Source organism: Gossypium arboreum, chromosome 7 (genome assembly GCF_025698485.1).
Source record: "Gossypium arboreum isolate Shixiya-1 chromosome 7, ASM2569848v2, whole genome shotgun sequence".
Lineage (NCBI taxonomy): Eukaryota > Viridiplantae > Streptophyta > Magnoliopsida > Malvales > Malvaceae > Gossypium > Gossypium arboreum.
In genome coordinates this window covers 85,194,557-85,207,028 of record NC_069076.1, presented here as the reverse complement: position 1 = coordinate 85,207,028, position 12,472 = coordinate 85,194,557, and the positions used below count along the sequence as shown (strand labels likewise).

General features: G+C 32.5%; 2 protein-coding genes across 3 annotated transcripts; one reads left to right on the top strand and one right to left on the bottom strand.

Annotated features, from left to right (window-relative positions):
* Window positions 1–1,895: 1,895 nt before the first annotated feature.
* On the top strand, window positions 1,896–5,338 carry LOC108480885 (pentatricopeptide repeat-containing protein At2g27610). Of its 2 annotated transcripts, XM_053030505.1 has the most exons (2): window positions 1,896–4,972; window positions 5,096–5,338. In XM_053030505.1, exons 1-2 carry the CDS (start codon window positions 2,380–2,382, stop codon window positions 5,146–5,148), a joined length of 2,646 nt encoding a protein of 881 aa, XP_052886465.1. In that variant the 5' UTR covers window positions 1,896–2,379; the 3' UTR covers window positions 5,149–5,338. The 2 variants fall into 2 exon arrangements, with proteins under 2 accessions (XP_052886465.1, XP_017639504.1); XM_017784015.2 differs by having other exon boundaries at window positions 1,896–5,338.
* Window positions 5,339–6,953: 1,615 nt separating this feature from the next.
* LOC108458522 (protein SUPPRESSOR OF K(+) TRANSPORT GROWTH DEFECT 1-like) lies at window positions 6,954–12,049 on the bottom strand. Its single transcript, XM_017757950.2, has 8 exons — window positions 11,293–12,049; window positions 9,707–9,812; window positions 8,625–8,823; window positions 8,210–8,278; window positions 7,998–8,072; window positions 7,744–7,842; window positions 7,429–7,584; window positions 6,954–7,290 (listed from the first exon to the last, which is right to left on the bottom strand). The coding sequence occupies exons 1-8, from the start codon at window positions 11,774–11,776 to the stop codon at window positions 7,165–7,167; spliced, it is 1,314 nt and encodes a 437-aa protein (XP_017613439.1). The 5' UTR covers window positions 11,777–12,049; the 3' UTR covers window positions 6,954–7,164.
* Between the last annotated feature and the right edge of the window lie 423 nt (window positions 12,050–12,472).

Below are 12,472 nucleotides of genomic sequence, written 5' to 3'. Positions count from 1 at the left end.
TCATCCATCTTATTTTTGTTTTCTTTCATTTTTCATCTTTCAATTTGTCAAGAATTATTTTTTAAAGGGTTAATTAGAGTCATTAATTGAATTTGTTAGAATTTATGTCTCAAATGGTTCAATTGAACACTCATCAAACATGCATCAATTATAATAATTATTCATAATAAGTATGAAAGATATTTACATCAAAACAATAAAAACATGTAATAATGATGATTAAAATTAAATATTGAAATCTTATATGACAAATCTTTTTACTTTTTAAAATTCCCTCTCATTCGTTTACAACTTCATGTATTATATAATGTCATCATCAATTAAAATGATATTATATATCTCTTCGATGTCATTGTTATTCTAATATTTCTTTTTGAGATATTTTTAACTTAATAATGATATCAATTTCCATTCTCTTAGATGCTATTTACAAATAATGCTATTTATATATCTAAACTTAAATTTTAATTGATATATAACTCTAACATTGATATAAAATCAATCTCTATTTATATACTTAGACTTCTATTCAAGTTATAACTTTATTTTGTTATGTTAATAAATATGAAAATAAAAATAAGTTAATTATAAAAATAAAAATAATTTAGAATTTTTAAAAATAATATTTTAACCTTAATTATCAGTTATTTTGACTTATTGATAATGACTAAGATTAGGCTTTTATTCAAGTTATAACTTTATTTTAGGGTCAATAAATTATCACAACTAATTTTTAATAGAGTTATAACTAATTATTCTAAATTAAATTATAAATATTTTAAATTTCAATTTAGTAATATGGTAGAAAATAAAGGGTATTCTCGTGGATTCAAAAGTTTTTTAAACTCATGTTTTATATATACTAGCTTCTAATGACACATGCATTACATGTGATTTTATGCTTTAATATTTAATTTATTTTTAAATATTATATTTTAATTGTAGTAATTAATGTAAAAATATTTCTTATTTAAATTATTGAATATATTTAAAATATATTAACTTATCAATTCAAATATTATAATAGAAAATTTTCAAATCTTAATTAAAGCATTTTTAACATATTCAACCTATATTATAGTTTTACTTTGTGTAATTATTGTAAAATAACATTATTCAAAATAATAGTTGATTAACCTAGTTAATTCTAATATGTTATTAAGTGATAATTAATATGTTTAGAATTTTATTTAAGTAATAATTCTATTTTACAATTTACATCAATAACATTAGCATAACTTTTTTACATAAAAATCTTTAACTAATAATTATAATTATAATTATAATTATAATAAAACTTTTAATATTTTATGCTTAGAGATCTATTTTAAATTTAATACAACATTTTTAACTAATAATTATAAATTAAATTATAATATTTTTAAATATGTAATAACTTTCACAACTTCAATTAAATTATAATTATTTTAAATGTATAATTATCACACCTTCTATTTTATTTCAACATTTTTATTTTAAACGTAAATTTAATAATATAATGGAAAGTAAAGGTATTCTCATCAGTTCAACAATTTTTTAAACTTGTGTTTTCATATATATATATATATATATATATATATATATATATATATATTAGACGTAATTGTTGACTTGATTGATAAGAAGTTTGATGTCTCTTATAAGGTTTTGAATTAGAATATTGTGGAAGAATTAAATAACCTTAAAGAGAATTTTACTTCTCATTTAAGAGTTTGATCTAATTTAATATCGAATTTAATTAAAACCCAGATATTGTATAAAAAAATTTAATCAGTGCTTTATCCTAAAGCTAAGACGCTGACGTACACTAATTTCATTTAGTATATTTTAGCCACCCATGACTTGTTATGGAAAAACATAATGACTTTTTTTCTTTTGCTTATTTTAAAGAGAAATTATTTTTTTATAAGAATTTTTACTTATCATTTTAGTTTTAAATTTAAATTTGTACTAATTATTATTTATTTTATATCTATGTCACACTAAGTAACCGAACGAAGATTTACGTTTTCATCCCTTTTTTTCAAGCATATAATTTTGAAGTTACGACAAGTGGACAATATGATATGTTAGTGTATCTAAACTATAAACAATCTCATTAATCAACAAGTGCTTGACTATAAATTCTGAATAGAGAACGAACATAGGTATCAACATTAAAGACAACATAAATATTAAAAAGAAATAGGTTGATGACACTCTTTGCCTTTTTTCCTTCTGTATTAAACATTGGAAACTCCAATGCCCTTCCATGAATTCTACCATTCAAACCTCACTTTTAGTCTTTTGATTTTGGCGTTAGGGTCTAATTTGCTCTATATGTGCAGTATAGTATAGTAGTATGGTTTTTAACAATTTTGAATTAAAACCTCGGTTAGCATGACGTCAAGCCTCTCTCTTACGAGAAATCAAGCAAAACAACTCCTCAAAACTCTCAACAACCCATTCCACAAATTTCTCTCCGTTTTCCAAACCAATGCGTCGATCCCTCAACCTCCAAAGCTTTGTGTTGAATCTGCTTCTTTACGGCACACTCCTCACCTGTTTGAAAAAAGTCCTCAACCAGACCTTGCCCAATGCAACGGTTTGCTTTTTGACTACTCTCGCAATAACAACAACAAGGAAGCTCTAAATCTCTTTTTGGGTATTCATAGTTTTGGTTTACCAGTCGATGGATCGACCTTATCCTGTGTTTTGAAGGTCTGTGGATGTTTGTTTAATGTCATAGCTGGAAGACAAGTTCATTGCCAATGCTTGAAACTTGGGTTACTTGAGGATGTCAGTGTAGGGACTTCTCTTTTAGATATGTATATGAAAACAGAGAATGTGGAAGATGGTAGGAGAGTTTTTGATCATATGGGGGAAAGAAATGTGGTTTCTTGGACTTCATTGCTTGGAGGCTATGCACAGAATGGAATGAATGAGGAAGTTTTAGAATTGTTTCTGACAATGCAAATGGAAGGGATAAAACCCAATCCATATACCTTTGCGGCTGTTCTTGGAGCTTTGGCGTCTGAAGGGATGGTAGAGAAGGGTGTTCAAGTTCATTGTTTGATTGTAAAGTTGGGTTTCAAGACAGTAACTTTTGTGTCCAATTCTTTGATTAGTATGTATTTGAGGTCAGGGATGGGTAAAGATGCTAGACTTGTTTTTGATGGTATGGCAACCAAGAATGCTGTGACATGGAATTGTATGATTTCTGGTTTTGTAACAAATGGGCTTGATTTCGCAGCTCTCGAAACATTTTACGATATGAGGCTTGCTGGTGTTAAGTTTACTCAAATGACTTTTATTCCTCTTATTAAGTTATGTGCTAATCGTAAGGAATTGGGTTTTACAAGGCAGCTTCATTGTCGAGTTTTGAAAGATGGTTTTAATTTCGACCCTAAAATCAAAACTGCACTTATGGTGGCTTACAGTAAGTGTAGCGAAATCAACGATGCATTCAAGTTGTTCTCAACAATGCATGAAGCTCAAAATGTTGTATCTTGGACAGCCATGATCAGTGGACATCTGCAGAACGGTGAAATTCAAGAGTCAGTTAAACTTTTTTGTTTAATGAACAAGGAAGGTGTTAAACCAAACGATTTTACTTATTCTACCATCCTTACAGCTCAACCAGCTGTTTCTCCTTTCCAAATACATGCACAAGCAATCAAAGCTAATTATGAGAAGTCGCCGTCCGTTGGAACTGCTATTTTAGATGCTTATGTTAAGCTGGGAAATATTGAGGAAGCTGCTAAAGCTTTCGAACAAATTGATGAGAGGGACATTGTTGCATGGTCTGCAATGCTAGCTGGTTATGCTCAAATAGGAGACTCTGAGGGAGCTACCAATATTTTCATGCAGCTGGTAAAGGAGGGGATTAAACCTAATGAATTCACCTTTTCGAGTGTTATAAATGCCTGTGCATCACCTACAGCACCGTTCGAACAGGGAAAGCAGTTTCATGCATGGTCAATCAAATCAAAATTAAGTGATGCTTTATGTGTCTGTAGTGCTCTTATTACCATGTATGCTAAGAGAGGGAATATAGATAATGCATATCAAGTTTTTAGGAGGCAGCAGGAAAGAGATCTCACGTCATGGAACTCAATGATCTCTGGATATGCACAGCATGGTCATGCAAAGAAAGCTCTTGAGATATTTGAGGAAATGCGAAGAGAAAACATGGAAATGGATGATATAACATTTATTGGTGTCATTTCTGCCTGTAGTCATGCTGGATTAGTGGACGAAGGTGAAAGGTACTTCAATGTGATGATAGAAAAACACCGTATTTCTCCAACAATGCAGCTGTATTCTTGCATGGTTGATCTATATAGCCGAGCAGGCATGCTTGACAAGGCCATGGATATCATTAACATGATGCCGTTCCCTGCTGGTGCAACTGTCTGGCGAACTCTCTTGGCTGCCAGCCGTGTTCATCGCAATTTAGAGCTCGGGAAACTTGCTGCAGAACAGCTTATTTCACTTCAGCCACAAGATTCAGCTGCATATGTTCTGCTCTCCAATATTTATGCTGCTGCAGGAAATTGGCACGAAAGAAGGAATGTGAGGAAATTGATGGACCAGAGAAAAGTGAAAAAGGAGGCTGGTTACAGCTGGATTGAAGTTAAGAACAAGACTCACTCATTCTTGGCCTCTGATCATTCTCATCCCATGTCATATCAAATTTATTCAAAACTTGATGAGCTAAAAATGCGACTGAAGGACATGGGGTATCAACCTGATACTGATCATGTACTTCAGGACATTGCAGATGAAGATAAAGAAACCATCCTGTCTCAACACAGTGAGAGACTGGCTATTGCTTTCGGGTTGATTGCTACTCCTCCCAGAACAGCACTTCAGATCGTTAAGAACCTTAGAGTATGCGGAGACTGTCACACTGTTATTAAGTTAATATCACTGATTGAAGGAAGAGATATAGTTGTTAGGGATACAAACCGGTTCCACCACTTCAAAGCAGGTAGCTGTTCTTGTGGTGATTACTGGTAACCAACTATCGTTGCAGCTTGCAACTTCCGAAGTGTTACTCCATTCATCTAGCTGCAACAAAGGGCAGAAATATAACATATATCTCATGTGCTAGGGATGGCAATTCAACCCTATTTATATGCATACGAGTCTGCCATGGTAGAGTGATGGTTGCTGAGCAGTAAGGCTTACATTTATCAGAGGCAAAGTGACGGTTGCGTGCGTTCCTGATTTTGCATTCAGTGAACATGTTTGACGAGGCAAGTGACAATTCATTTGAGTCGCTCTCGTGCTTTTGTTATTTCCTGATTGTTGATACTTTTAGTAATTGTGAATGTATTGTTTTCATTGGTATAAATCAGGATTTCATCCTCTGTCACATAGACTCTTTCGACAATGATAGCATATCCATGTCCGACACTCTGATATGTTGTTAAGATGCAATACCTGCACTTCATTACTAAAGTAAACGAGGCCCTCGCAATTACATCAACGGAAACTTCAACTGAAGGAGGAATCCCAAACTTGACTTCGAGTTTTAATTTTTTTTTAACAATCACATTCAAAGGGAGTTTTCCACTGCTCCCATGGACGTTCAGACCTGGATGGGTTATAAGGGTGAACAGTCCTTAGCTACCAGACTAATTAAGGGAGTTCGGATTTATTTTTAGATTAAATACCTAGAAGATCAATGTAGGTCGGAAAGTATTTAATCTTTCTCAAAATAAATGGGTCAATTTAATCTTTATAATATTTAAAATTGAACAAATAAATATAGTTGAAGTGGACTAAATTATTTTTGTTAACAAAATTTAATGTGCCCAAAAGAAAAAAAAACTAATTGCAATGTGAAAAAATAATTTGTAAATGCAGAATTGCTTAAACTTTTTAAAATAAAACATTATATAGTATTCATATAACTTAGAAAATATTCTAAAATTTTAATGATAATTAATAATTAATTCCAAAATTTTGAGAAAAAAAACAAATCTTAGAAAATCTATACAACATCAAAATAACAAAAATTATTTTAAAAAATAAAATTAAAAAATCTTTAAAGACTTTTTTGTACTTATAATTTCTTTATTTAGAATTTAGAAATGTTTATTAACTTTTATTTTTCTATTTTTCTGAATTTTCATAATATTTAGAATTTTATATAATATTTTTATTATTTTATTTTAGATATTTTCTTAATTGTATTTGTATTCACTTATCCTTATTTATTCCTATGGATTAAATTACTTATAACAATTTAGTAATGAAAATCGTTAACTGTTCTTTTTACTTTGTAATAGAATAAGAACTAAATTACCCGATTTATTTTGAGACCCTGAATAATATACTACATAGACCTCCCTGAGTGCTTATTCCTTTATTTTCTTTCCAAGCCATTTTTTGTTTTACCATTCATTTAGGGCATCGACTTGCTATCATCCAACCACATGAACTGAAAAACGATGTAAAGTCCACTAGTTATAAATTTTGGCATCCTCAAAGGAAAATGATAGATTATATTTGATTAGGTAAAGCTTCAATATTGCTTGATGAAATGATCAAATTTCACTTTTATTTTAGGGCATCCAAAGATGTGTTGTATTATGCATGTAAAACAATGCCCTTCATGTGATTTTTGGATCCCAAAAACAGCAGTCATTAAAAGAATTGAACCAATCTTCAGGTTATGAACATTGAAAATTACACCCAAACCAAGTAAAAAAGATGAGGGAAACTTGAAGAGTTGTGACTCAGAACCATTAAGCACCAATTTTATAAAGTAAAGAGAGTTCATAGAGTTCAATATTCTGCATCAAAGCCAAAAATAATATGAAAAGTAGAGGCCATTCATAAATCACATTCAGAAGTATACACTTTCACCTCTCTTTCCACTCCAAACCAGCCCATACACCCAACTGGTAGGCCAGCAAGTAGTACAGTAAATACTCCAAATGCTTACCTCAAAATTCAGATCATTTCAAAAACCAGAAAATTATATTGCAGAAAAAGGGTACAGATCATATTCATGCGTTATAAGCCAAATTCCTTATAATCTTATTTACACTGTATAAACAGGAGATTCGGATTGTGTCAAACATTCATTCGATGATCCAGAAGTTATAAATAAAATACAGTGTTTGCACTTACAACTAGTGTAGATCAATGTGAAAAGTTACATTAAATCTATCAACCTTCCTCTCCGAACTCATTTGTAAATCTTTCATGGACCTCAAGATCAGCTTTGCTCACTGTTGGCCTCTGTCTTGCAAGCACCTTGTCAAAATCTGATCTTGAAATAGGAGGTGGAAGAATCTGCAATGGCATTAATCAGCCAATAGCTATTTAATTACTTCAAAAATCACAACATTAAGAGAATCTCCAACAGCAATGAGAAGCATAGGAACACAAAGGTTAATACTCAAATACTTTCTATCTCAAGCAACTCCATACCTGTGCCGCAAGTCCTTTGGCAGCCAATTCCTGCATAGTAATTTGGACAGCACCTGGTTGCTTTAGTCCACATGGCATCCACATATCATCAGGTGTCTTGAAGAAAAACATGGCATCTTGGGTTTTACGAACAGGTTCAAAAAGAACATCCTTAACCTGTCAAGACAGAGACAAGTAAAGAAGTGCAAAAGTGACCTACTCCGTATTGGCCCTTCATAGTAAAACTCGCATCCAAGATAGAACTCATAGAATGAAGAAGAAGAAAGATAAATGAAGAGAAAATATTCAAATGTTCCATATAGTTGTTGCACTTACACAAACAGATATGTCTGACCCTGAAAACCCATCCGTCCGATGAGCTAAGCTTTCAAAATCATTTTCAGTCAAGTTGTGGGGAGTATCACCCAGATGCACCTGTCATAATTTATTTTACCAAAACATGGCAGCCATGTCAAGAAACAAAAGTGATTTAATGATTCTATTATGAAAAAAGACAAAAAAACAAGCATTTTCTTCTCTCTTTTTTTCACAATATTTTGAAGGACAATGTTAAGGGAAAGGTCAAGTACTTTGAACATATGTTGCCGAGCCTTCAAATCTGGAAGAGGTATGTAAATACGCTTATCAAAACGCCGGCGGATGGCCTATATGAACAATTTATTAGTAAAAGAATTCATTACCAATTCAATACGAACAACTTTATTTATCGTTTTCAATGCATTAGATGTTAACAAGAGTGCCCCCTAAGGATGCTCATTAACAACATCCTATTCCCCTTTACCTGATCAAGCGCGTAAGGAGTATTTGTTGCTGCAAGCACTAGGACTTTCTGATCATTATTTCCAACGCCCTAAAACATAAACAAGGTAAAAAAAATTCATTCATTAAGCTAAAAATCTTGGAAGGAAACAATAGCTATGTGTCACAATCTGGCATGGGTGTAAATGCGACATGAGCACCATCAAAATACAAACACGCCATCATGGAGGTTCTCAAAATTTTAGGATAAAGATGCTAGCATACTGCAGAATCTAGCAGGAAAAAAAATATCTTGCATAATATTTAAATAATTTCTAAACAATATAAACTTAGTCTTTCTAAATATATAAGATTTTGGAAAGGAAAATAATTTCTTGAATAGCTTCTGGCAAAGAAACTTTAAAACTCTTCTTAGCAATTTCACCACGCTGACATACCTGCATCTGCACCAAAAGTTCAGTTTTGATACGTCTTGATGCTTCACTCTCATTGCCCTCACCACGCTGTCCACACAAGGAATCTATTTCATCAATGAATATGATGGATGGTGCACTGTCACGAGCCATCTGAAAAAGGTTTGAAACTAGCTTTTCGCTTTCCCCCATCCACTTTGAGACAAGGTCCGATGAAGAAACACTAGCAGAAAAGAAAAAGGAAAAGAGATTAAATTTTAAAACAGAAACAACCAGAAGCCTATCCATAATACATGCACATAAACAGAACAAAGGGATATTAGGCATCCATGCTCAATAAACAAAATGTTCATAATTACATATTAAAAATAAATTAAAAAAAAAAAACCAAGAGAAATATACACATCTGATTGGTCCTTATAAAAATTCCTAGATTATTCCATAACTTACTATGATTCAGTTTCATGACAGAAACTACAAGCAAATAATCAACTTAGATTCCAATAAAAGACCTAAAAACCTAGAACCTTCTCGACTAATATAAACTCAATATAGTACAAAATAAACTAAGGTTGAAGGAACTGTAACTTGTAATCTGTTCCTGAATGACAATCACTAGAATGCATGATATACAGAATCCCGGATTGTTGAAATAAAATCACATAAAATGGAGCACTACAATGACTGCATCAACCTTTTGTGGTGTTAGATATCATAAAATGGTTCACACATAACTTCCCAAGCACAGCGGATGTAAATTTCACTTAACAGAACAAACATGGAATTAAGAAAGGTGGGGAAACTTGCAGTACATAACCACAAGTTCTCAACACTGCCAACACTTTGCCATTGCAATCCAGTGATGCATTTATTGGGGTCTTCACTACTGCCACCTTTCCCTTTCTCCAGATAAAAAGGAAAGTGGTGGCTGCATCACAGAGAAAGGGTAGATGACACATCATCATCAAACATGTTAGAGGTGACCTTTTTCCCCATTGTTTTCATGATTCAATATGTGCCTAAATTTTTATTTGAAAAAAGTATAAAAAGGTTTCAAATTCTTGTTATGGGCAGATAAAGTATTCAAATATGGAAGTATATATTACCTAAAAAATGTAGAGTCTGCTTCAGTTGCAACAGCCTTGGCCAAGTATGACTTACCAGTCCCGGGTGGCCCATACAACAGAAAAGCTCTCCATGGCCTTCTCTTTCCTGAAAGAGAAGTAGGAAAATTTTAACAAAATTAATCCAATTGTATCCCAGCATATCTAATGTTTAAATGACAATAAATAGAATTGAAAAAGAAGCTAAATCAAAAAAAGATTTTATTTAGTGATTTGCTACTCCACATCCCAACTACAGTTCGAGCAAACATAATACAAAAGCAGTTCAAATCTTACCAACTCAATACTCTAGCAAGGCCAATACTAGAAAAGGTAGGAAAATATATGGACAGGTTAATGATAGAGCTCTATTCCTACCATATTGCAAGCTCGATACCACTTTGTTTAACTCCATATCATAAGAGGGAACAAAATTTCAGTCAGACAGCAAATGAAATGAGTTACAAGACAAGTTTTAAGGTGAATCCAACAAATCCTACAAGAAAATTATAATGGAACCGTAAAATATATTTAAAAACTTAAGACTGTCAAAACCAAATTAGCCCATCTGATTGAAATGGCAATGCTGCTAACTCCAAATGAGGGAGTCTGTGACCATGCAAGCAGCCAAGCAACAGGTTCTATAAGATAAAATTGACACTAATAGAGGTAGCAAGCAAATATTAGCAAGGTGACGTCAAAGGTTGTTTGTCACATTTAAGTTTTACAAGAAGTGAAGAAGATGATGATGATCACGAAGTGATGACAATGACAATGATGTTTGTATGGCCATTGTCACTTAACAGCTATGATCATTAGATTAGCAACACAACAGCAAAATAATTGGTTTCAAATGTGCAACTATGCTTTGTCAAATTAACTCACTCAAGATCATCATATGGTTTACTAGTGAGCAAAAATCTAGCCTTGATGCTTGTGATATTCAAGGAATCAGTTCAAATACTGCCTATGAAAATGACAGCAAGACACAGCACAAGTAGCCATATCAATGATTTGCTAAAGTCTCTCTGCCTTCAACAGTCCAATAGAAATTAACAGGAGCTATATTCGCATGCAGTGTGCCATAGGTACTTAAAAAACAGAAAAACTAAAATCTGCTATTCACATTTAAGACTAACAAACTCAAGCAAAGGAAATTTGTGACAATTAATTGACAATGCAACAAGATTAGGCACTCTCCATTACTACAATCAACTTAAAGAAACAGGCTTGTTTGTCCTAACAATATCAAATATCAACACCAAGATTGCATGGTATCTAAATAATATCACCAAAAGGAATAAATTTCTTAACAGTTCCACAATCAACAAGAAACCATTTCACTATGCTCTTCCAATTGAAGAAATTAGAAAAAAGTCAATAATTTTATAGTTAAGAAAAATCCTTAACCACTCCTACCAAGTAACCGCAAATAACATAAAATTCCTGGATAATTCAGCAATAAAAAATTTAACCATTTCATTGTCAATTAGTAAATACTAAAAGCCACCTAAAGCCACCAGTTTTATATAAGTACACTCAAACCATCCTCAGAAAATCAATAACAAAATCCCCCAAGAAAAACTAACCAGTAAAAAATTGAGGAAATTTGACTGGCAAAATAACAGCTTCTTGCAAAGCCTGCTTAGCACTTTCTAACCCAGCCACATCATTCCACTTAATATTAGGCTTTTCCCTAATAATAGCCGAATCAAGCCCAGCTCTCAACTTAGCCTGATCGGGATCCTCCCCATCACCTCCTTCCCCTCCGCCGCTACCATCCTTGGGCTTACTTTTGGGGCGAGTGGCAACAGCAGCGCCCCCATTAGTAGCCGGTCCAGGCCCACCTTCATCGAGAACGGTACGGATCTCCTCGGCACGGCGTAAATACTCGGTGAATTTCTGGGTAATAGCCTCCCTAATTTTGGGGTTCTTCTCGTATTTCAAATGGGTCTTGAAATACTCGAGCGCGTTCATGTATAAAGGGAAAGCTTTGCTATAGTTCCCAGCATTGTCTTCTTGGACCGCTTGCTTCACATACTCTATCGCTTGTTCTTTGAAATTGCTATACATTTCTTCTTCTTTTGTTCTGGGTATTAGATATATTTTCTCAAAGAAATTGCATGGGATCGATGAAAAATTAATCAATTTTTTCTTTGTTCATTGTGAAATTTAGGGATTGGATGGGAGGACAGGGAAGGATGTAAGGTAGGGATTTGGCTGATGCTAATTGCAATGAATTAGGGAAAGTTTATTCTGCACCTCTTTCTCTTTGCGATCGATCATATGAGGAGGCTTTGACGAGGAAGGTTCCTTCGTCATAACTTAAAATTAATTTATACCAGTGTATAAATTTTATAATTTATAATTTTTTAATTATTTTATTTATTATGCAAATTTTGGGTTTTTATTAAAATAATATAAAAATAATTAATTACCGAAAAATGTATAAATAACATATTATTTAGTAAAATAGGCATATGGTAGAAAATTTTATAAAAATACTTTTTGGTAAAAAGGAAAAATTGGACTAACCGGAAAGAAGTTTCTCCATTTTGGATGTTAAAAGGGGATAAAAGAAAATAATAAATAACTGGAATTTATGAGGCAATTTACACTTTTAAAAGTTTTGGTGCTGTTACAGTGTCATGCTGCACTTTAAAGTATTTTTTAGCTGTTAATTAAAACGATAAATTTATATATAAGCTCTTTAAATATTTTATATCATCGTATTTTTGTTAAAATATTATAACAAATATCTATTTTCAT

What these genes read in the sequence shown, in the direction of transcription:
- LOC108480885 (XM_053030505.1), top strand. Translation starts at nt 2,380, where the DNA reads ATGACGTCAAGCCTCTCTCTTACGAGAAATCAAGCAAAACAACTCCTC. An exon ending in GTTCCACCACTTCAAAGCAG is followed by an intron (nt 4,973 to 5,095) that starts GTAGCTGTTCTT and finishes CTCATGTGCTAG; the next exon opens with GGATGGCAATTCAACCCTAT.
- LOC108458522 (XM_017757950.2), bottom strand. Translation starts at nt 11,776, where the DNA reads ATGTATAGCAATTTCAAAGAACAAGCGATAGAGTATGTGAAGCAAGCG. An exon ending in ATTTCCTCAATTTTTTACTG is followed by an intron (nt 9,813 to 11,292) that starts GTTAGTTTTTCT and finishes CTTCTCTTTCAG; the next exon opens with GAAAGAGAAGGCCATGGAGA. An exon ending in CTCCTTACGCGCTTGATCAG is followed by an intron (nt 8,073 to 8,209) that starts GTAAAGGGGAAT and finishes TTGTTCATATAG; the next exon opens with GCCATCCGCCGGCGTTTTGA.